This window comes from Vombatus ursinus, unplaced genomic scaffold, assembly GCF_900497805.2.
Source record: "Vombatus ursinus unplaced genomic scaffold, bare-nosed wombat genome assembly UNPS02014932.1, whole genome shotgun sequence".
Taxonomy (NCBI): Eukaryota; Metazoa; Chordata; class Mammalia; order Diprotodontia; family Vombatidae; genus Vombatus; species Vombatus ursinus.
The window spans coordinates 6,145,777-6,167,931 of NW_020954710.1; the positions used below are offsets into that span (position 1 = coordinate 6,145,777).

Genomic DNA, 22,155 nt, shown 5'->3' on the forward strand with positions numbered 1-22,155 from the left:
AGCAGGAATCAGACTGGTACAAAAGGAGAGCCGATCTAACACTCTAGGACCCGGTTCAAGGCCATGTGGGTAACTCTGGGCAAGGTTCTTTCCCTCCCTGGGCCTACAAAACGAGGGGCTAGGACTGAAGGAACTCTGAGGTCCCTCCTAGCTCTAGTCTAGGATGCCGTGATTCTAGATGTCCGACAGGACAAAATGCACTGGGGCTCTTCAGTCTGAGGTCCTGGGGAGTCCCTTACCAGAGCTCTGCTCTGTCTCTGCAGGGTGAGCTTCCTTAAAAGGCTGGCTGGCAAAGAGGAGGGTCACAGACATATGGAATGTTGGAGCTCAAGGAGCCCATTAAAAACATTTACTTTAACCCCTGTTGAGGCCGCAGATGACAAGAGACCACAGCATTTAGAGCTGGGGGGGACCTTAGCTGTCGTCTGATCCAACGTCCTCATTTTACAGATGGGAAAACCGAAACCCAGGAAGGCCATAAGGTCCTGGGATTTGGGGAGAAGGGAGAGGAGGGGGAATAAAAGATCACTTGAGGCAACGTGGTACCTTGGGACCAGCACTGGCACACCAGCTCCTCTGTCTCACAACACCTGCACGGATCACTTGACCTCCCTACAACTTCTACAGGTCATAGATCTGGAACACAGATCTACAATCCGATGAATCTGAGGCCCAAAGAGGATGGGGATCACAAGAGACAGAGCCTGAAGACACTCAGAGGCCATCTACCCCAGCTCAGAAAGGCCACAGGCTGGAAGAGGGCTGAGTCCATGCCCCTCTGGCCTCCATCTCCAGCCTCTCTCCCGCGACCCCCACACCTGGAATGCCCTCTGCCCTCATCTCTGCCAGCGGGCTTCCTTCAAGTCCCAGCTAAAATCCCACCTTCTTTGCTGACTTCTTTACCCTACGGATCATCTCTGATTTATCCCGCAGGCATCTCGCTCATACGGAGTGGCCTGCCCTTTGTCTCTTCCATTACACTGAGGTCCTGAAGGGCAGGCAGGGGCCCTACTCTGCGTCTGTATGCCCGGGGCTTAGCTTGGCGCCTGGCATTCAGCAGGCGCAGTGACTGGGTGACTGCAGAGTGGAGCGCCTGCTGTCTCCAGCAGAATGGGTGCCCCTCGAGAGCAGGGGCAGTTTTGGCCTTTCTTGGCATCCCCAAAGGCAGGCTTGCACAGCACAGCACATGCCTGATAAATGCTTGTGGACTTGACTGAGGCCTTGGGAGGTCGGAGCATTTGGAGCTTCATGTAGCCCAAGCTCCCCGTTCTGCAGAAGGGGAAACTGAGGCTCAGAGAGGCCTCAGGGTCTGGAACTGGAAGAGGGCTTGGAGCTCATGGAACCCGAACCTGTCCCTTTACAGGGAGGGAAACCGAGGCGAGAGAGGGGAGGGCTTCCGGGAAATCCTTCTCCCGGACCCAGGCTCGCGGAGGCGGCGCAGACCCCGGCCCGGCCGCCCACGAGCCAGCGCTCGCGCGAGCTCCGGACCAACTCCAGGGGCCCATGGCCGCCCACGGCTGCGGACTGACCCTTCCCGGCCCCCGTCACACCGCGGGAATGCGCGAGGGGGGCTGTGTGAGGGGGCGTGTGCGGGGGCGCAGGGGGCGGGGCCGCGGGCGCGCGGGGGGTGGGGGGGGTGGTGGGGGGGTCATGGGGGGGGGGGCAACGAGGGGGCCCCCATTCCTCCTCCCGGTCCCAAACGCCAGCAGCCCAGGCCGCCGCCCCCGGGCCCCCGGCCCCCGGCCCCAACGTCCCCACCGACCCCGGTGCCAGCTACGGGGCCCCAGCAGCCCCGGCTCCCCCTTACCTGGCTCGTCGGCTCTGCCTGCTCCGAGGACGCCATCTTTCTGAGGCCTAACTAATCGATCGCCGCCCCGCGAGGCTCCTCCTGAACGGAACACCCTCACTCGGGGACACAGGCAAGAAGAAGCAAGAGCAGAGTGATCGATAGGGAGGAGTGGGCGTGGCAGTGGAGTGGTGGGGCAGGGCCATAGGAAAGTGGAAAAGTTCTTGTTCGCCCCCACTTGGAGAATAAGAAGCTAAATCAACCAGCCACTTAGTGTGCGCTTTACAAATGTTAACTCATTTGATCTCCATTTTCATCTCCATTTTACAGGGGACTTGCCCAGGGCCTAGCAGCCAACAGCAACAATAGTAATAATAATAGCTAACATTTGTATAGAGCTTACTTTGTGCCAGGCTATGTGTTAAACGCTTTACAATTATTTTCTCAGTTAATCTTCACAACAATCTTGGGGAGGAGGGAGAATATTATTATCCCCATTTTACAGATGAGGAAACTGAGGCAGACAAGTGAGGTGCCTGGCCCAGGGTTACCCAACTAGTTATGATTTCCAGTCAGGATTTGAACTCAGGTGCTTTGACTCTTAAGTCCCATGTGCCTTCACCTCTTGGAATTTAGAGCTGGAAGAGACCTATCATCTAATGATCTAATAACCCACATTTCAGGTTACAGATGGGGCATCAAGTCCCTTCCAGCCCTTAAACCCATGATTTATGCCAGAAGCTCAAGCACAAAGACAAAAAGTGGTTTTCCAAGAGCTGCTGTTTGTCCTTCGTTCTGGAAGAGGACCATGACATCAGGGAGGTGATGCCGTGACATGCAAGTGAATTGGATTGAAGTAAGGAAGAACTGTGCCAAGTCACCAGTCTCACTTTCTCCTCTGGAGCCATCTGGGGCCAGTGGCAAAGCAACAGAGCCTTGATAGGAACCCACTCACCACACCACATCCTGGCTCATGCTAAGATATTATCAGTGATTTATACAGTATAACCTCTTTCTACTCTGTGGCAAATTTGGAGGCATTTTGTGACTCATCATTTCTATGACTTCCCAAGACAAAAAGACTTCCTCTGGCCACTGTTTCCCAGGACTCTAGGGTCTCTCTATTAGAATGGAAATTCATTGTACTTGTGTTCCCAGCAATTAATGCCTTGCTTAACCTGGAATTCCCTCCCTCTCCTTGTCCTCCAGACTTCCCTGAATTCCTTCAAGTCCCAGCTAAAATCTTATCTTCTACCAGACTTCCCTTATCCCCCCTTAATTCTAGTGACTTCCCTCTGTTGATTATTTCCAGTTTATCCTATCTGTATCTTAGATCACCCCAGAGGCCCCGCTGGTGATGGCCTCCCTGACAGCAAGCAAGCCTACATCCCATCGTGAGGCTCTTGCTCCATGGTCCAGCATGGCGGAGCCTTCAGTGCTTGTGTTCCACTGGGAGAACCTGCAAGTCTTCAAGGTCAAGGTCACACCGTGATGTGCCATCAAAATAAGACTCTCTCAAAGGGAGCTTCCTGTGATTACACAATGTTATAATAATAGGATACACCTATCTTCAGGGAGCATGAGTTTCCTGTGAGTATAAGATATCGCCTTTTCATTAACATTTCTTCTTGCCCTATGACTGTTCCTTCCACTCTCATTCCCCCCAGACCTTTTTCTAATTTCCCTCAGGGTTTTAAATACTTCGAGTCCTTTGTTTAAATATCTCCAGTGGTGAGAAACTCACTACTACTCTGGAAAGACCATTCTATTTAAGGCCACCTCTAATGGTTAGAAAGTTCTTCCTTAGAATTGAGCTAAAATCTAGGGGCAGCTAAGTGGTGCAGTGGATAGAGCACCAGCCCTGGAGTCAAGAGGACCTGAATGCAAATCCCGGCCTCAGACACAGAACACTTACTAGCTGTGTGACTCTGGGCAAGTCACTTGACCCCAATTTCCTCAGCAAAAAAAAAAAAAATTGAGCTAAAATCTGCCTCCCTGTGACTTTATAGGAAAGCATATCTCTAGATGGCGCCATAGAGCGCCTGGAAGAGTCAGGAAGACTCAGCTTCCTGAGTTCAAATGTGACATCAAGACACTAGCTGTGTGACCCTGGACAAGTCACTTCACCTTCTTTGCCTCAGTTTCCTCAGCTGTAAAATGAACTGGAGAAGGAAGAGGCAAACCACTCCAGAATCTTTGCCAAGAAAACCCCAAATGGGGTCACGAAGAGTTAAACACAACTGAAAAATGACTGAACAATAACAATTTAGAGCCACAGGAGCGATCTTACCATTTTATAGATGAGGAAACTGAGTCCCAGAGACGTTAAGTGATATGCCCAGTGTCACACGGGCAGTAGCAGAGCAGGGATTCCATCCACTTCTGACTCCAAAACCATTGTTTTGGCCACGTCAGATATTTGAAGCTAGTAATATATCCAGCCCAGGTCTTTTTTCTGCAGTGACAGTCATAGAGGGGAGCTGGCAGGGTCTCCAGAGATCCTCCTCAGGCAGCATTGTTTCAGGTTTCCCTTTGCAACTTGCCCATCCCCCTCCTACCCCCAATACTGCCTTAAGGAAACATAAAAACCTGAGGATTCAGAGAAAGCTGGGGAGACAGAAAGCGCCCCAAGAGCACCCTGGAGGAAGGATCACAGCTTCACTGAGAAAGCCAGCCTACAGGCGCCTGCCCAAGGTGGGAGATGTTGGTGCCTGGCATATAGTAGGCTCTTAATAAACGTTTATTAATGGAGTCAGGTCAGTTAAAGGACCATCCCTCTTTTATATGAGCAACTTTTTCAGGAAGTGGAAGAGGGTTTGTTTGGATGTTCTGACAAGTGGCTGTTGTGTTGAAATATATGGATGCATTTTTAAAACTATAAGGGAGAAAGAAAAGGTGGCAGCCAGAAGCAGACGCACACTCCAGGTAAGCTCTGACCAAGGGAGAATGCCGTGGAACTGGTACTTCCTTTGATCTAACTGCAGGTGGCCCTGAGGGTTCTGTCCTGGGCTCTCCTCTCCTCTCCTCTCCCTCTATGTGTTGTTCAGTCCTGTCCGATTCTTCATGACCCCGTGGACAGTCCATGGGTTTTCTTGGCAAAGATACTAGAGAGGTTTGCCATTTCCTTCTCCAGTGGACTAAGACAAACAGAGGTGAAGTGATTTCCCTAGCGTCACACAGCTAGTGAGTGTCTGAGGCCAGGTTTGAACTCAGGTCCTCCTGACTCCAGGCACAGCGCTCCATCCATTGTGCCAGCCAGCTGCCTCTTCTACCTCTCTCCTACTTCATTTAGTGATCTCATCAGCTCCCATGCATTTAATTACCTTCTCTATAATGATAACTCTCAATTGGCAAGCAAAGGAAGGCTCAGGGAGACCAGCATCTTCCCTGCCCCAATCTCTCTCGCCTTCCAGTCTCACGCATCTCCAGTTGCCTTTCAGACATCCCTTACTGGATGGTGAGTATACATCTTAAAGTCAACACATTCAAAACTGAACCCATTATCCTTCTCCCATTCCCTGTTACCATCCTCCCAGTCCCTCAGGCTCCCCACCTGGGAGTCCCATATCCAAGCTGTTGCCAAGGCCTGGTGATTTTACCTTTGTTACCCCTCTTTGATATACCCCCTTCTTTCCTCTCACACTGTCCCCACCTTGGTGTAGGCCCTCATCACCTCACGTCTGAACTGCTGGAACCAATCCTGGTGGGTCAGCTTGTCTCACGGCTCTTTCCCCAATCCAATCCATTCTCCTTTCAGTCACTAAAGTGATTTTCCTAAAAAGCACCCCCTATTCAATAAACTCCAGTGGCCCCCCTTTGCTTCCAGGAGCAAATACAAAATGTTCTGTTTGGCATTCAAAGCCCTTCATGACCTAGCCTCCTCCTACCTTTCCAGTCTGCCCAGTGAGTACTGGTCTACCTAGTGACACTGGCCTCCTGGCTGTTCCACAAATAAGACCCTCCCTGTGTCAGTTCCAGGCATTCTCTCTGGCTGTCCCCCTTGCCTGGAATGTTCTCCCTTCTCGCCTCCAACTACTGATCTCCCTGGTTCCCTTCAAGTCCCAGCTAACATCCCATCTTCTACAGTAAGCCTTTCCCAACCCCTCTTAAGTCTAGTGCCTACACACACACACACACACATCAGCATGTTGTCTCCCCCATTAGATTGTAAGCTTCTTGAGGGTAGGGACAGTCTTTTGCCTCTTTTTGTATTCCCAGCACTTAGCACAGTGCCTGGTATATAGTAGGCACTTAATAAATGTTTATTGAGTGATCGATCTAAACACCATACTTCATTGGCTTTTTGGGTAAGTTAATGTTGAGCCCAACTTCAATCAAAACCTCTGTATCGCCTCATCTCTCATCCTATATTTGTGCCATTGACTTTTTGAACCTAAGTGCAGGATTTTCCGTTTATCTTATTTCTTCAACCCATCATTTCAGACTAGATAGATCTTTTACAACCTAATTCTGTCACTCCAGGCATTTAGCTATTCCCTCTTCCCAGCTTAAGGTCATCCACAAATTTGCCTAGAAGGCCATCCATATCTCCTCCGAACCATTCATAAAAATGCAGGGCAGAGCACTATGGCATGTCACCAAAGATATTTGTCACCAAAGATCAAAGTCACCTCTTCTATCTCACACAGGAGCATTGATCTTGGGTTAGGAGGGGTCTAGAGGCCATCTAGTCCAACCGCCTCGTTTTAGGTGTTTTGCCTCTTTTTGTATCCTCAGAGCTTAGCAAAGTGCCTGGCACATAGTCAAGGCTTAATAAATGTTTATTGAATTGAAATGAATTATAGGCAAAGAAAGGGAGGCTGGAGGAGCCCAAATCAACAGAGTTGGAATTTGAACCCAGGTCCAGGCTCCCTCCAGAGCCGGGATTCTTCCCACCTTACTTACATGCACCCACCTGCAGACGTTTTCATGCAGTGTGGGAGAAATATAAACCAACTTATGGAATTAACTCTGTGGGTCACCTTGAAAAGTGTACAGGCATCCGGTATTGTACAAACTGTAAACAACTATGTTTTGTAACACATGTAGGTATGCAAACAGGAAGACTATATAAATTCAAGGCGTATAATAAATAAACTGAGTAGAGGAGAGCAATTCAGAGCGCCAGGAACAAGGTCTAGATTCTCGCAGAACTCGCGCTCCTGTCCCTTTAAGATGACTCCGAAGGAATCCGCAATCTCTCTTGGGCGGGGCGACTACAAGACCCAAGATGCGTCGGGGTAACCCTGCGTGGTCCGAGGCGGCCCGAGACTACCAGTCCCGGCATGCTCCGGGCGCCAGCCTACGCACGTGGGTGGTGCCCAAGGGCGAGCTCCTGGCTTCCCGTACACCGGCAGCTCCTCAGCCCTGACTCAGACCGTGGCTCCCTGCGGCCGGCGATGGAGGTGTCAGAGGAGACAACGGGCGCCCTGAAACCCTGCCTGCTGCGGCGCAACCGGAACCGGGAGCATCACGGTGTGGCGGCCGCCAGCCTGGAGGAGCTGAAGAGCAAAGGTGCGCGCGGAGACGGGCAGGGGGTGCCGAAGCCGGGGGGCCTGGAGGAGGGTCGGGGCAGCGGGGGCGTGGGGACTTTGAGAGGTCTGGCCTCCGCTGGACCCATTTCACAGAAGGGAAAACTGAGTCCTGGAGAGGCGGCTTTCACAGGGGCAGGGCCGGCACCCCGGCCCCTCCCCACTTGGGATCTAGCCCGCCTTCCACTGTATCAGGCTGAGAACTTTAGGGCTGCCTTTGGGCCCTGGGGGTGGAGGGGTGGGGCAAGGCCATGCGAAAGGAGGTGGTATCACCCTTGGGGCTTAGCCCGAGGAGGATGCCTCTGCCACCGTCGCTGGATTCGTCCCGAAGGACTTAGACACCTAAGCTTCCTCTAGATGTCTCGTCCTGGGGGATCGGGAACCGAAACAGCGCCGGGTTTGCAGTCCTGGCACCTGGCTGACTGGACCCGGTCCTGCCCCTGACCGCAGTGCCCCGTGACTGCCTAAGTGTCCATTTGGAATAGATGATCTCAGGGGCCCCCTTCCAGTTCTGCGTCCTCCGCACCTGTGACAAGTCCTCTGATAGATCATCACCCTGCTGGCCTGCTTACCGTCTGGCCCTGACCGGCCTTTTGGACGTCAGCGTGGTACCCTGTGGAAGCAGGGCAGAGCTCCTAAATGCATTCATGCCTCACTAGTTTGGTTCGCGCATTAGTCACGGTTAAATTGCAGGTTAGCATTAGGGTTCCTTCAGTTCCATCAGCATGCCTTGGGTGCTTGTGTAAGAGGCCTCCGCACCCAGAGCCTGGGGTCCCGGCCAGCCCTTCCTCTGCTGAGCCTTGCCTGGGATGTGGAAGGGCAGACTTGAGGGAGCTTTCCTGCGATTTTTATTTATCCAGGATTTCTTATCATAGGTGTTGCCCTGGCGACAGCCTCTTGCCCAGTGAGAAAGAAGGTGAAAGTTGCTAATGCTACCCCACCCCCATCCGTCCTCTTTATGTTCAACTTTTTATACGGTTCTGCAAGCAGAAATGCTACCTTGCAGACAATGCTTCCAATGTAAGGAATTCAGGCTTTGGGGCAGTGTGCTCAAATCTGACCCGACTTCAGCTTCTTTATTTGTGAAATGGGGATAGCAGTATTTTTTTTTTTTTTTTTTGAGGCAGTCAGGGTAAAGTGATTTGCCGAGGGTCACACAGCTAATAAGAGTCTGAGGTCAAATTTGAACTCGGGTCCTCCTGACTCCAGGGCCAGTGTTGTAGCCACTGCGCCATCTAGCTGCTCCTGGGAGAGTAGTATTTAAACCAAACATCTTACAGGGATGTTATAGAGAAAAAACTTTTTCATTTCAGTTGACAGTTACTACCACCTGCAGAACCAATGCACTTGGAAAAGCATTTATTAAGCTCCATTATTGTATATCAGGGCAGCCGGGGTGGCACAGTGAATAAACCACTCACTGAGCCTGCAGTCAGGAAGACCTGAGTTCAAATCCAGTCTGAGACACTAAATGTAAGACCCTGGGCAGGTCACTCTACCCTGTTTGCCTCAGTTTCCTCATCTGTAAAATGAGCTGGAAAAGAAAATGGCAAACTGCTCCAGTATTTCTGCCAAGAAAACCCCACATGGGGTCGCAAAGAATTGGACACAGCTGAAACGACTAAACAACAAAAATTGTATCCCAGGTGCTGGGGATACCAAGACAAAAATGAAAGTCATTATTGTCTAAGAGCTTAAGTTCTGCCTAGGGGATGAGTGCGTGTGCAATCATTTGCGCTAGGAAGAAGGAAGGGGATAAGAAAAGGCTTTCTGGGGGAGGGAGTGCATGAAAGGAGCTGAGGTGACATGAAGAGAGTTGTGCATTCCAACAATAGGGAACAGCCTGTGCAAATGTGCGGAGGTCAGAGATTGAATATGTGCTGAGTTTGGACAACAATAAATAGGCCAGTTTGGCTGGAAATTAGGAGAATTTAAAAGTGTAGTCATGTGAGATCAGCCTGGAGACTGAGGGTTTTTAAGTTGTGGTTTGTCTCAGAGGTATTTGGGAGCCGCTAAAGCATGAGTAGGTATCTAGGAATGAAGTGAATAGGATTAACTTCATTTCTTTGGTAGGTCTGTATGTGTTTAAGACTTCTTATCTCCTGCTTTCTCTCTCAGCTTGTGACATCCTGGCCATCGACAAGTCGTTAGAGCCAATCACTCTGGTCCTGGCGGAGGATGGCACCATCGTGGATGATGAAGATTACTTCCTGTGTTTACCTGACAACACCAAGTTCGTAGCGCTCACTTGCAACGAGACATGGAAATACAGCAATACAGGTAAGGAGCCCTCGCTGCCCCTTATACAGCCCCCGGAGCGAAGCCTTCACTGCGATGATGGCTTCCCCATGCACAGCCCCAGAGGCCTGCGTGGCCTTAGGAAGGACATGTTGTTAGGAGGCTTCGATGGAAAGTAAACCTTTGCAAACCTTAAAGAACTAGGTGAATGCTAGTTATCATTATTATTATTATTATTATTATTATTATTATTATTATTCTGTATCAGGGCTGCTCAGTGGTAGGAACTTGTTGGTGTAAGAATTCCTATTGGCCAGGACAGAGAGCCACCTGTCTGTAACTTAGAGAGAATGATCTGGGGATGCAGGGGGGTGCTTTCCCAGGGTCACACAGCAAGTCAGTGTCAGAGGCAGGATTTGAACCCAGCCCTTGCAGATTCCAAGGCCAAGTCTAGGTCTGCAACACTGTGGCCGCCTTCTGGTCACCCCCCTCTGGATGTTCTCCAGCCCTCCTCATAATGACTAAGGAATAGATTCCAGAGCCTGCATCACATGTTCAGTAAATCAGGGGCATTGAGCTGGTCCCCCCACCTTCCCCTTCCAGCCCTAGATCTGGGATGCTGTCGCTTTAGTTCCTTTGGCCTCAGTTTCCTCATCTGTAAAATGAAGGAGTTGGAATAGATGGTCCCTAAGGACCCTTCCGACTCAAGGCGATTCTAGTAGGGGGGTGATGGGGAGCAAATATCTGGTAACTAGAAAAGTTTGGTAATGAGCTAAGTCTAACCTAACCCTCAATGTATGTCGGAATAGTTGAAAGTAGTTTCATGTATCAGCAAACAGAGAAAAGAGAAGTTAAGCCCCTTGCTGGTTTTCCCATGAATTCCTGTGACATAAAGGGAAGAATCCCAGAAGTTCCAAGCTGGAAGGGCTTTCGGGGCCCCCCCTTGTCAACTCGTACCTTCCAACCTCCAGCCTCTGCATGGGGCCCCCCAGTGAGGCGGAGCCAGCCCCTTCTCCAGAAGCCATCTGCTTTTGGACAGCTCCCACCCTAGGCAGGTTTTCCTGAGGTCATGCCTAGGTCTGGCCCTTTGTAGCTTCCAGGGCTGAGGGTTTTTAAGTTGTGGTTTGTCTCAGAGGTATTTGGGAGCCCCTAAAGCATGAGTAGGTATCTAGGAATGAATAGGTTCAAGCTGAGGGCTGGAACATCTTCAACAGCGCTGTCAGGGTGTTTCAGGCCCCCTGGGTGGTTCTGACAAGTGCTTGGCCTTTTCTCCTCCTGTGGGTCAGATGGGGGCACAGCATGGGTCTCCCAAGAATCCTTCGATGGAAAAGATGAACTAGACAGCAGCAGTGAGAGATGCAGGTGGAAGAACCTGGCCAGACAGCTCAAGGGAGATCTGTCCAGCATCATCCTCCTGGCAGAGGAAGATCTTCAGGTAAGGGGCCTCCCACCATCACATCAGACACGCCTGCCTCCAACACAGCTGTTTCTCGGTTGTGCATTTTTTATAGGCACTGGGTTGGGTCAATCCTTTACAAGTGCTGCCTTTCAGACCCCTCCCTTTTCCAGAGGCCTCCCACCAGCCCTTTCCTTCCCATTCACGCTGTCCCCTTTGCTTTTCCTAGCCCCTTGTTAGACTCTCAACAGGTGCTGGTCCAATGAATGAATACCTGTGCACTTGCTTTTAGCTGTAGGACTTTGAAACTCTCCTCCTCAGCTAGTTACCCTTTCAGCAGACTTAGAACTTAGGTAGGACAACGTTGCCCTTGCTGAATGTGCTAGATTTACCTCTGAAGATGGAATGTAGCTCCTTCTCGCCTGGGTCATTTTAAGTGGGGGGGAGTAGCAGTGACAGAACTGGCCTTGGAGCCAGGAAACCAGGGTCCACCTCCCACCTCGACACCCCACGGTCCCTCTCTGAGACTCTGAGTGGTAGCCGGGGCCCTGCCCTGCCCCGGCAGAGAGCATCTCCAGCAATGAAGTCACTGTTCTGGACTGAGAATGCTGCTATGTCCGTTCACAGGTTCCTTAGTCTCTCAAAGATGATCCAATAGTCAAAGACTTGTTCTTGTTTTGTGTTTGTGTATCTGTCTATCCAGGTTTGGTTTTCTGCTTTAATGGAGAACAATTGTGTTATTATTGTTCTGGGATTTTTTTTTTTTGTCTAGACCCAAAGTCAGTTTGGGGACCTCCCAGTGTGGGAACCCTCTCTCCCAACACGGACTAGTATGTGTCAGAAACAGTACTTGAACTCAGGTCTTCCTGACTTGAAGGACAAGCTTCTGTCCCCTCTGCTAGGGTATTTTTTTCTTTCCTTGTCCCAGACCTGTGATCTGTTGTATATGTATGAGGGAGAAACTCCCACAGTGTGGAAACTACCCCAGGTGATGAAGACAGCCAGCTGAAATCAACAGCTCATTATGTGTAATGAGCGGAGAGGTGCCTGGGGCACCAGAGATGCACTGACTTGTCCACACTCACACACCTAGTTTGTATCAGAGGCAAGATTTGGACCCAGGCCTGCCCACCTCCAAGGCTGGCCTCCTGTCCACGCTCCCACACTTCCTCTCACTGGCCATCAGTAGCCAACCCTTTTTTTTTTTTAAGGGAAAATTGGCACAGAAAAATTAAATCCATTGTATAGCTGGCTTGAGGGCAGCTAGATGGCATAGTGGATAGAACCCTGGACTTGGAATCAAAAAGTCTCATCTCCCTGAGTTCAGGTCTGGCCTCAGACACTTACTAGCTGTGTGACCCTGGGCTAGTCACTTCACCCTGTTTGCCTCAGTTTCCTCATCAGTAGAATGAGCTGGAGAAGGAAATAGCAAACCGCTCCAGGGTCTTTGCCAAGAAAACCCCAAATGGGCTCAGGGAGAGTCAGACGACTGAAAAACATTAGCTGGCTTATTCCACATCTCATTCCATCTCTTTCCTAGCATCTCACTGGCATAATTAACTTTTTCCCCCGATCAGACTCAGAGAAATTTGTTCCATTGTATCTCTGGCTTGCTTTACAGCTTCTGCTCCATCTCTTACCTAGCCAGCATGCCTCCCATGGTAGTTTGCTGGCTCCTGGAAAGGGTCCAGATGACTCACTGAAGCCGGGGAAGTTTAGTTGATTTGATAAGACCCTCCTGCGGCCTTCTCTGCCTCCTCATTTCTGCCTCCTGTTCTCATGTGCCAGGTGCTTATTGACGTTCCCTGCTCAGACTTGGCCCAGGAGCTCTCCCAGAGCCCTTTGAGAACCCAGGACCTCCAGAACACACTCCAACAGGTGCTAGACCACAGAGAAGAAGCCCGGCAGTCCCGGCAGCTGCTGCAGCTCTATCTCCAGGCCCTGGAGAAGGAGGGCAGCATCCTGTCGAAGCAGGCGGGTAAGGAGAGAATTGGGGCTTCCCTTCTCCCACATCCCCCAAAAGAAACCCTCCGTGGACGGAGGCCTTCCCTCAGAAAGAAACAAATGGACCGCCCACATGCAGTCACCACCACCACCCAAATGCAGGAGGTGAGGACCTCCTGCCTGGCCCAGACATGCCAATAGGCCATCTGGTCTGGGCCCATCTAGGGCCAGCCGCCAATCACTGTCTTGTGGCTACCTTGCAGAGCCTGAGGCTGCTTTGGATAAAGGGATGGATGAAATGGACACAGGGGTTGCTGGCTACATCACACTCTCCAGTCACGTCCTAATGGTGCTGAAGGAAAAGTCCTCCCCAGAGCTGAGCTTGTCCAGCCAGGATTTAGAGGTAGGCATCTGTTCAAGGCATCCTGTTGGGCCCTGGGGACTCGGGGCTTTGCCCCCGCAGAACGTGGGGCGTTATCCTTAGGAATGGTTGGGCTCGTTTTTTTAAGGCATGGCAGGAGATTCAGTGCAGGAGACATACCTTTTTAATGAACAACAACAATAATAATTACAATAAGAACTTCCTTTTATGTAAAGCTTTGTAGTGTTGCAAAATGTTTTCTCTGTTGTCTCATTTGAGACTTAGGACGACTCAGAGGCAGGTGCTGCCAGGATGGTTCTCTCTGTGGAGAGCCATAGTGAATACAGGGCTGGGCTTGGAGTCAGGAAGACCTGGGTTCGAATCCCATCTCAAACACTAGCTCTGTGGCCTAGAGCAAGTCACCTCTCTGAACCTTAGTTTTCCTCATTTATAAAATGGGGATCAGAACGCATAGAGTATTGATGTCACCCAGTTGCTGTTGTAAAGATTGGATGGAGGAGATAACGTGGAGCTCATAGCCCTTTGGGTATAAACATGAGATGGATCAGTTCCTGGCCTCAAAGTTGGCACGTAATAAAAGTGTGATGAGTGAGGAGAAATGAAGACACTAGCCCGTGGGGAATCAGGTCGGGCTTCATGTACGAGGTGGCACGTGGGCAGAGTTTTCAAGGAACCGAAGGATTCTAAGGGGAAGTGAGGTGGGAGGGCATTCCAGACCTGGGGCCAGCCTAGTGCAAAGACCTGAGATGAGAGACGCCTTCCCCTCCCCACTGCCATTTCCTTCTCCAGCTCACTTTACAGATAAGGAAACTGAGGCAAACAAGGTGAAGTGACTTGGCCAAGGTCACACAGCTAGTAAGTGTCTGAGGCTGGATTTGAACTCAGGAAGATGTCTTCCTGCACTATGGCGCCCCCATCTGTCCCCTAAAGCGAGGAGGTGTTCTTCTTTGGTTCCCGTCACCAGATGCCCCCTGGGGCAGTGTTCCTCCTCTGCCTGTGTCTCTATTGTAAATGAAAGGGAAGGAAAGGCCGCAGGGTGGGTGTTTCCCCTGCCACAGAACTCAGTCTTTTTCTGCTGGGCTTGGTAAGAACTGAGCCCTGGGCAGGAGGGCTAAAGGAGGGGCAGCCCGAGCTGGGGAATCAGCTGCTCCATTTGGTGTCTGGATGGCCTTAGTTTGAGTCTCGTTCCGGACCCTTACAGGCTTTGTGACCCTGGGCAAGTCCCTCTCCCAGCCTCAGTTTCCTCATCTGTAAAACAGTGCATAGTAATGTCCCCAGAACACCTGTAGGGCTAACTGGAGTCAGGGATTCAGACGTGCCTCTGAAGCACATAGCTGTGTGTCACTGTGGCCAAAAGCTCAGTTACCTCCATTGCAAAACACTTGGTCAGTCACCAAACGTGTATTAAGCCCTGACTATGTGGACAAGTCACTTTCTTAAGAGTGTAATTGTAGCTCATAAGATCATAGCTTTAGAGCTGGGAGATTTGTTGGAGGCCATTGTGTCCATTTTCCAGAGGAGAAAACTGAGTCAAGTGATTTGCCCAAAGCCAGGATTTGAAAACAAGTCCTTTGACTCTTTTCCACAGTAGGGCTCGTGCTCTCCACCCCCAAAACCACCACTCATATGAAGAGATAATGTCCGTGAAGTGTTTGAAAGTCTGTCAGTCATGTAAATCGGTAAAGATCGGATGAGGCAGCACTGACACATAGTAGGTGTTCTATTCCCTTCCTTTCCCAATAACCATTGTTGCTCCTGCTAAGTCAGGGATCTTTAGGGCAGGTATTTGGAACAGCCAGGCTGGTGGGAAGGCAGTGCGGGGGAAGGGGCCAAAACACTGATTTCCCCCCTCTTTGCTGCAGTTGGTGACCAAGGAACACCCAGAGGCTCTGGCTCGAGCGTTAAGCTGGGACCCTGAGACGGCTGAAGCAGTCCAGAGAGCCTGTCAGCAGCAGCTCACCCTGCGTCTGCAGCAGGTCCAGAGCCTCAACGCTCTCCACAGTATCTCAGCCAGGAAGAATTCTCTGACCGAAGAGCCCGTGAGCCCTAAACGGGCCAAGTGAGCCCCCCTCCCTGCCTCACATCCCGACCAGCAGCTGCTGCAAGTCTGGATCTTCCTCGGGGACATCAGCAGGAACTCGGACTCTGGCTACTCACCCTGTCCAGCCCTCCTCCACCCCCTGTCTTAGGGCTTCTCAGTGATGGGGACAAGGAGCTGGATAGATGGGCCAAGAAGCTCAGACCCCATTGGGAAAAGCCATCATGGGAATATATTTACATCCTGAGCAACCGAGACTCTGGTCGTTTTTAGAATCTTTGGGCTACAGAGATGAGAATATTACCTCCCAAACTGTAACTGTGGGCTCCTGCTTTGTTCACAAAGAATTCTAAAAGAGGGGGCTATTTCTGAGTCACCGTCCCTGCCCTCACCCTGGGCCATCACAGAAAAGCCCGATGGGGGATGGGACGTAGAACATGCTCAGTTGGGAAGGTTGGGGAAGGGAGGTTTTTCTTTTTCAAACTGATGGGTTTTCACTTCAACATTTAGGTTATTTTAAGTCTGCAGACCAGGAATAGCTGGAGGTGGAAGGGGCTGGGTATTGCACTCCTAATGCCTAATCCAGAGAGGTAGCTGGCCCTGGATGTCAGGATGACCTGAGTTCAAATCTCACCTCTGACACCCCCTGGCAGTGCGACCCTGGACGAGATACTTAGCCCCTCAGTGCCCCAGGCGGAGAAGGTGTTGATCTTCGTTGGGAGAGGGAATTTTCTCACTGGGAGTTCTCTGCACCACTGAAATTAGATGCAGGCCCAAAACAAATACAGTAAGAAAGTTCTGCATACATTATTCCATTTGATTCTCACATCCACCCTGTGAGGCAAGTGCTAATATTAGCTCCATTTCATAGATGAGAAAACTATGGCTCTCGTGAAATGACTTGACTGTGGGTACAGAGTTAAGAAGTGTGTGAGGCAGAATTTGAACTCAGGTTTTATTCCAAGTCCAGTGCCTAGCCACTACCAAACTGTGTATGATACATATATATGTATACTGCATAGCCACCACTGTGCTATATATAGTGCATGTATGTGTATACTATATAGCCGCCACTATGCTGTATACAATGCGTGTATGTGTATACTATATAGCTGCCACTGTACTATATATAATGCATATGTGTATATACATATAATAAAAGGTTACATATTATGAAATTGGCTGTGTTACTGCAAGTCGTCTGATACCAGTAGGGGAGCTCAGTGGCTCTCTAGTTTGTTTCCATGTAACTTGGCGCTGACTGTCTTGATGGTAGTGAATGCCAGTGATGGATTTGGGCTTGCTCGGGTCTTTGGCACCATCATGCCTTTCCATGGAGCAGATGCCAGGTTACTGATATGTTTGTTTCTGTAAAGCACCCTTAGAGAGAAAAAGAACACTGCTGACAGAGTGCCTTGGATTTCTTTAGTTTTGGAGAAAGCATAAAAGCGGCAGTGCATTAGGGGTACAGAGCATCGTTAGTGTTTGCTGCCACTGCACTGAAGGAAGGAAAAGTCACACGCACACTGTTTTTGAGCCCTCCATTATAACTAACATGCCAGCAGACGTTGACCTCCGAGGCAGCGATCCATACCCCTATTGCCTCCCCATTCCTTTCAAGGAAGAGAGGTGTGGCTTGGCCATCTCTTCAGGGCCAACCTTGTTGAACTTTTTAAAATAATTTTTCTTGAAGCCTTTTTATTTTTATGTCACATTCATACATGGTCAATCCCTCCTCAAATGAGCCTTCTCTTAGGATGACTAAATAAACTTAAAACCAACCAACATTGGACCCATTTCTCACCATGTATGTAGTACTTTGTACCCATAGTGCCTCACCTCTACTAAAAATAGATGCTTTTTTCCATTAAATTGTGAGCTCCTTGAGGGCAGGAAATGTATTTTGCCTCCTTTTGTATCCCCAGGGCTTTGCACAGGGCCTGGCACATTTGTGGTTGTTCAGTTGTGTTCGACTCATGACCCCATGAACCATAGCACACCAATACTGTCCATAGGATCTTCTTGGCAAGGATACTGATGTGGTTTGCCATTTCCTTCTTCTGTTCATTTTTACAGATGAGGAAACATGCAAATGGGGTTAAGTGACTTGCCCAGGGTCACATAGCTAGTAAATGTCTGAGGCTGGATTTAAACTCAGGTCTTCCTGAATCCAGGACCCACACTTTATCCACTGAGCTATCTAGGTGCCTCTGGCACATACTAGGTGCTTAATATATATTTAATAATTGATTCTTGCGGAGGTGAATGTTGAAAACTAAAATAAATTTAAAAAAGAAAAAAATAATAATTGATTCTTCAAGGCCAAGATCAGCCATTACAATTATTTAGCTTTTGGCTTCTGGCTTTGTACTCCTGATATACAACAACTTCCTAGGAATTCAATCTGAAATGTCTTCTACCTGGTCCAAAGGACCTTGAGCCTTGGACTTGAGCAAAGGTCCTGAACGTTTTCTGGAGAGCCCCACCCCATCTCCTCTTCTGGCAGTCAAGTGAAGCCTGTGAACCTCTTATTAGAGTAAAGCTTTTAAATAATTTAAGAAAGTACTAAATTTCACTTAGAGCTTAGTGAAAATAAAAAATATCCCTTTATTATGTTTGCTTCTCTCTGCATCAGGTGATACAAGTCTTCCCATGTTTCTATCCATTCTTCCTGTGCGTTGTTTCCTGCTCCACAGTAATATCCCATTTCCTTCATGTACCACAATTTGTTCCTTTCACCTTTCTCCAATTGATGGGCACCCTCTGTGTTTTTACCTTTTTGTTACCACCAAAAGTGCCACTAGAAATATTTTTTTTGTATACATGGGGGCTTTCTGTTTTTGACCCTTCTGGGTTGGCTGCTCTGTAGTAGGATAGAACAGTCCGAGAACAGAGACAGTTAATGGCTTTCCTGCATTTGCCCTTGTGAAGGCCCTCGGTTCTGTACGTCACTTCTGTCCTTCCTCTTGTTCCTGGCATTCGTAGAACCGATTCCATTTCACCCTCATTCCTGGCCTGGAGCCCAGGTCTAGCTGGAGAAAACCTGATGTCCACAGAATGAGGCTGCCTTAAAGAGAACATTAAGGCTGTTTTGTTTTGGTTTTTTTTGCTGATCATCCCCAGGATCAGCTTACCTGGCAGCACACAACAGTTTTGTTTTTTTTTAAAGCTCAACTATTGCAAAGGTACTAAAGTCTTTGGCTCTGGGCAGAAAGATAGGACAGCAGGCCTTGCAATTGGGTGGTGAAGTGGATAGAGTGCCAGGCCTGGAGTCAGGAGGACTGATCTCCCTGAGTTCAAATCTGGCCTCAGATACTTACTAGCTATGTGACCCTGGGCAAGTCACTTCACCATTTGCCTCAATGTCCTCCTCTGTAAAATGAGCTGGAGAAGGAAATGGCAAACCACTCCAGTATCTTTGCCAAGAAAACCCCAAACAGGGTCACTGAGAGTCAGACATGACTGAAATGGCTGAACAACAACATAGGCCTTGCCATCATTCCAGTGGCTTCCAGATAGTCCAATCAGCTCCTTCTTGAAACTGATCCATAGGACCCTGATCCTTGGTCTAGGGAAGAGGTTTTTAACTCTCCTTAGGGTCATGGACTCCCCCTTTTGGGAATCAGATGAAGCCTATGGACCCCTTCTCAAAATAATGTTTTTAAATAATTGGAGGAATGCTAAATTTCAGTTAGAGATAAAAGATTTTTTTTCTATCCAAGTTCACAAACACCCTGAAATCTATCCCAGATTAAGAACCTCTGACCTAGAGGTGCATCATTCTTTATTTTTTTTTAACTCCTGTGTGACAAATTTTCTTTACAGACCTGTTTTTTAAAAAAAAAAGTTTTATTGTTTACTTTTTTAATTTTTGGAACCAGTTATTTGTCAATATACACCTCCCCCACCTTGAACCCACCTTAAAATGGTAAGTCAAGGCAACCCACATTTCTTCAGCACCTACTATGTGCCAGGTGCTGTAATAAGTGCTGGGTATACAAAGAAAGGCAAAAACAGTCCCTACCCTCAAGGAGCTCACAGTCTAATGGATAAGAAAAATGAAGCATGACCATCCAACCTAGTGGCCATGTCTCATGGAAAATGCAATATTTCACACCTCTCACCTCTCCTGGGAAGAGGAAATCATGTTTATTCTTCTGTCTAACTAGACCAAAACTGGCCACTACAGTTACTCTGAGCTTAGGGTTCTTGGTGTGATTTTCATTTGTACTCTTGTAATTAGTCTGTATTTTGTTTTTCTTTACTCTGTATCAAGTAGGCCTTCCTAAGTATCTCTGAATTTCTTATTGTCATTGTTTCTTAACGGTGACAAAAATATTCCATTACATGAATATCTATCACAGTTCAGCTATCACAGTCCCCAATCCATGAGGACCAAATAGGTTTCTTTTTATTTTATTTTATTGCTACTCTTGAAAGACTAGTTATGAATGTTTTGGTCTATGTGGCACCTCTCTACTGGTCTTTGACATCCTTGGGGTTTATGCCCAGTAGTGGGCATACATCAAGGAACTTATCTCTAACTGAATATCCGGTGACATCATAAACTCAACATGTCCAAAACAGAACTCATTATCTTTCCCCCTTAACCCTCCCCCCTCTTCACTTCCCTATTACAGTTGAAGGCAACACTGTCCTCCCAGTCCTTCAGGCTCCCAACCTGAGAGTCCTCCTGGATTTCTCCCTCTCTGCAAAACCCCCACTCCATATCCAAGCTATTACCAAGGCCTGTCAATTTCACCTCTGCAACATCTTTTGTCTATTTCATCTCCCAGCATCCCTTGTCTATCTCACCTCTGAAGCATCTCTAGTCTATGTCATTTCCCAGCATCTCTAGTCTATTTCATGTCCCAGCATCTCTAGTCTATTTCTTTTCCTAGCATCTCTAGTCTATTTCATTTCCCAGCATCCCTAGTCTATTTCACCTCCCAGCATCTCTAGTCTATTTCACCTCCCAGCATCTCTAGTCTATTTCACCTCTGCAGTATCTCTCAAATATATCCCTTCTCTCCTCAGACACTGCCATCACCCTGGTAGACCCTCATTATCTCATGACTGAATTATTGAGACAGCTTGATGGTGGGTCTGCCTGCCTCAAGTTTCTCCCCACTTTAATCCATCCTCTTTCAGTCTCCACAGTGATTTTCCTAGATAGTAGTTCTGATCATGTCACCCCCCCCCTTACTCAATGAACTTAGTGTCTTCCTATTGCCTCCAGAATCAAATACAAATCCTTTTCTTGGCATTCAAAGCCCTTCATAACCTGGGCACCTCCTACCTTTCCAGTGTTCTTATACTTTACTCCCCACCATGTATTTTTTGATCCAGTGACACTGGTCCTCTGGCTGTTCCACAAACAAGATCCTCCATCTCTCCCCTCCAGGCATTTTCTCTGGCTCTCCCCCATGCCTGGAATGTTCTCCCTTCTCCACTCTGACCATTGATCTCCTTGCCTTATTTTAAGTCCTGGCTAAAATCCCATCTTCTACAGGAAGCCTTCCCCAAACCCTCAATTCTTGTGCTTTCCCTCTATTAATTATTTCCTAATTATTCTGAATGAATCTTATTTGTATATATTTGCTCATTTTTTGTCTCCCTCATTAGATTGTGAGCTCCTTGAGGGCAGGGACTGTTTTTTGCCTCTTTTTTTGTATCCCCAGCACTTAGCACAGTGTCTGGCACATAGTATTTTATAGTAGTTTATTGACTGATTATAACTTGTAGTCTTATAGAGATGCCCAGCGTACTCAGAGGTTAAGTAACTTGCCCAGGATATCAAAGGCAAGACCTGAACTCAGGTCTTCCTAGGGCCAAAACTGGCTCTAACCATTGAGTATTAGTGCCTCTCGGTATCAATAGTGTAGTATAGATATTCTCTATTATGTGAAATAAATCCACTAAGGCCCCAGTATCCAATCTAACATAAATTATTAAGTGCTTACTATGTGCCAAGTACTGGGCTAAGCTCTGGAGACCTAAAAAGAAAACCAAAACAGTACCTGCTCTCAAGGGGTTGGGTATTTTTGTCCTTGGAGCCTACTTAATACAGTGCAGAAATGCTTTTTGAGGTGATTGATTCTGAGGGGTGGAGTAAGGTAGAATATAAAATGCACAAGATAATCTAAGGCCACAAAATCACTAACTGAGGGTAGGGAAAGACTTCTTGAAGAAGGTAGAGTTTGGAAACCAGAGATTCCAAGACCTAGGGGGAGGTAAAGAGGGAGAGCATTCCAGACATTCCAGCCAATATTGAGGTATGGGACAGGCACAGAAACATAATACATCAAGTGAGATCATAATTGGAAAAGTGTTTAGCACAATGCCTGGCATATAGTAATCACTATATAAATGTTAGCTATTGTTGTTGTTGTTATTATTATAGGTATTGTTATTATATTATATTGTTATTATTATAATTATTAATATATTATATATTATTATATATAATATTATTATATTATTATAGAAGATAGACCACTCACTGGGCCTGGAGTCAGGAAGACCTGAATCAAATCCAGCCTCAGACACTTACTAGCTGTGTGACCCTGGACAAGTCACTTCATCCTGTTTACCTCAGTTGCCTCATCTATAAAATGAGCTGGAGAAGGAAATGACAAACCGCTCCATTATTTCTGCCAAGAAAATTCCAAATGGGGTCATGAAGAATCGGGCATGACTGAAATGACTAGAAGACAAATTATTATCAATTGAGATAATAATTGTAAGGCATTTAGCACAGTGTCTGGCATATAGTAAGCACTATATAAATGCTAGCTATTAATATTATTATTATTATTATAAATTGAGGTAATAATTGTA

The 22,155-nt window shown here is 48.1% G+C and overlaps 2 protein-coding genes across 2 annotated transcripts in view; one reads left to right on the forward strand and one right to left on the reverse strand.

Annotated features, from left to right (window-relative positions):
• PEX14 (peroxisomal biogenesis factor 14) overlaps positions 1-1,869 on the reverse strand; it is a 146,964-nt gene extending 145,095 nt beyond the window's left edge. The window contains exon 1 of the mRNA XM_027843975.1: positions 1,808-1,869. Coding sequence (XP_027699776.1) covers positions 1,808-1,843 — 36 coding nt within the window. The 5' untranslated portion in view covers positions 1,844-1,869. The remainder of the gene's footprint in view (positions 1-1,807) is intronic.
• A 5,265-nt stretch (positions 1,870-7,134) lies between these two features.
• On the forward strand, positions 7,135-16,500 carry DFFA (DNA fragmentation factor subunit alpha). Its single transcript, XM_027843795.1, has 6 exons — positions 7,135-7,300; positions 9,436-9,597; positions 10,842-10,990; positions 12,740-12,929; positions 13,159-13,298; positions 15,140-16,500. Exons 1-6 carry the CDS (start codon positions 7,186-7,188, stop codon positions 15,338-15,340), a joined length of 957 nt encoding a protein of 318 aa, XP_027699596.1. The 5' UTR covers positions 7,135-7,185; the 3' UTR covers positions 15,341-16,500.
• Positions 16,501-22,155: the final 5,655 nt, after the last annotated feature.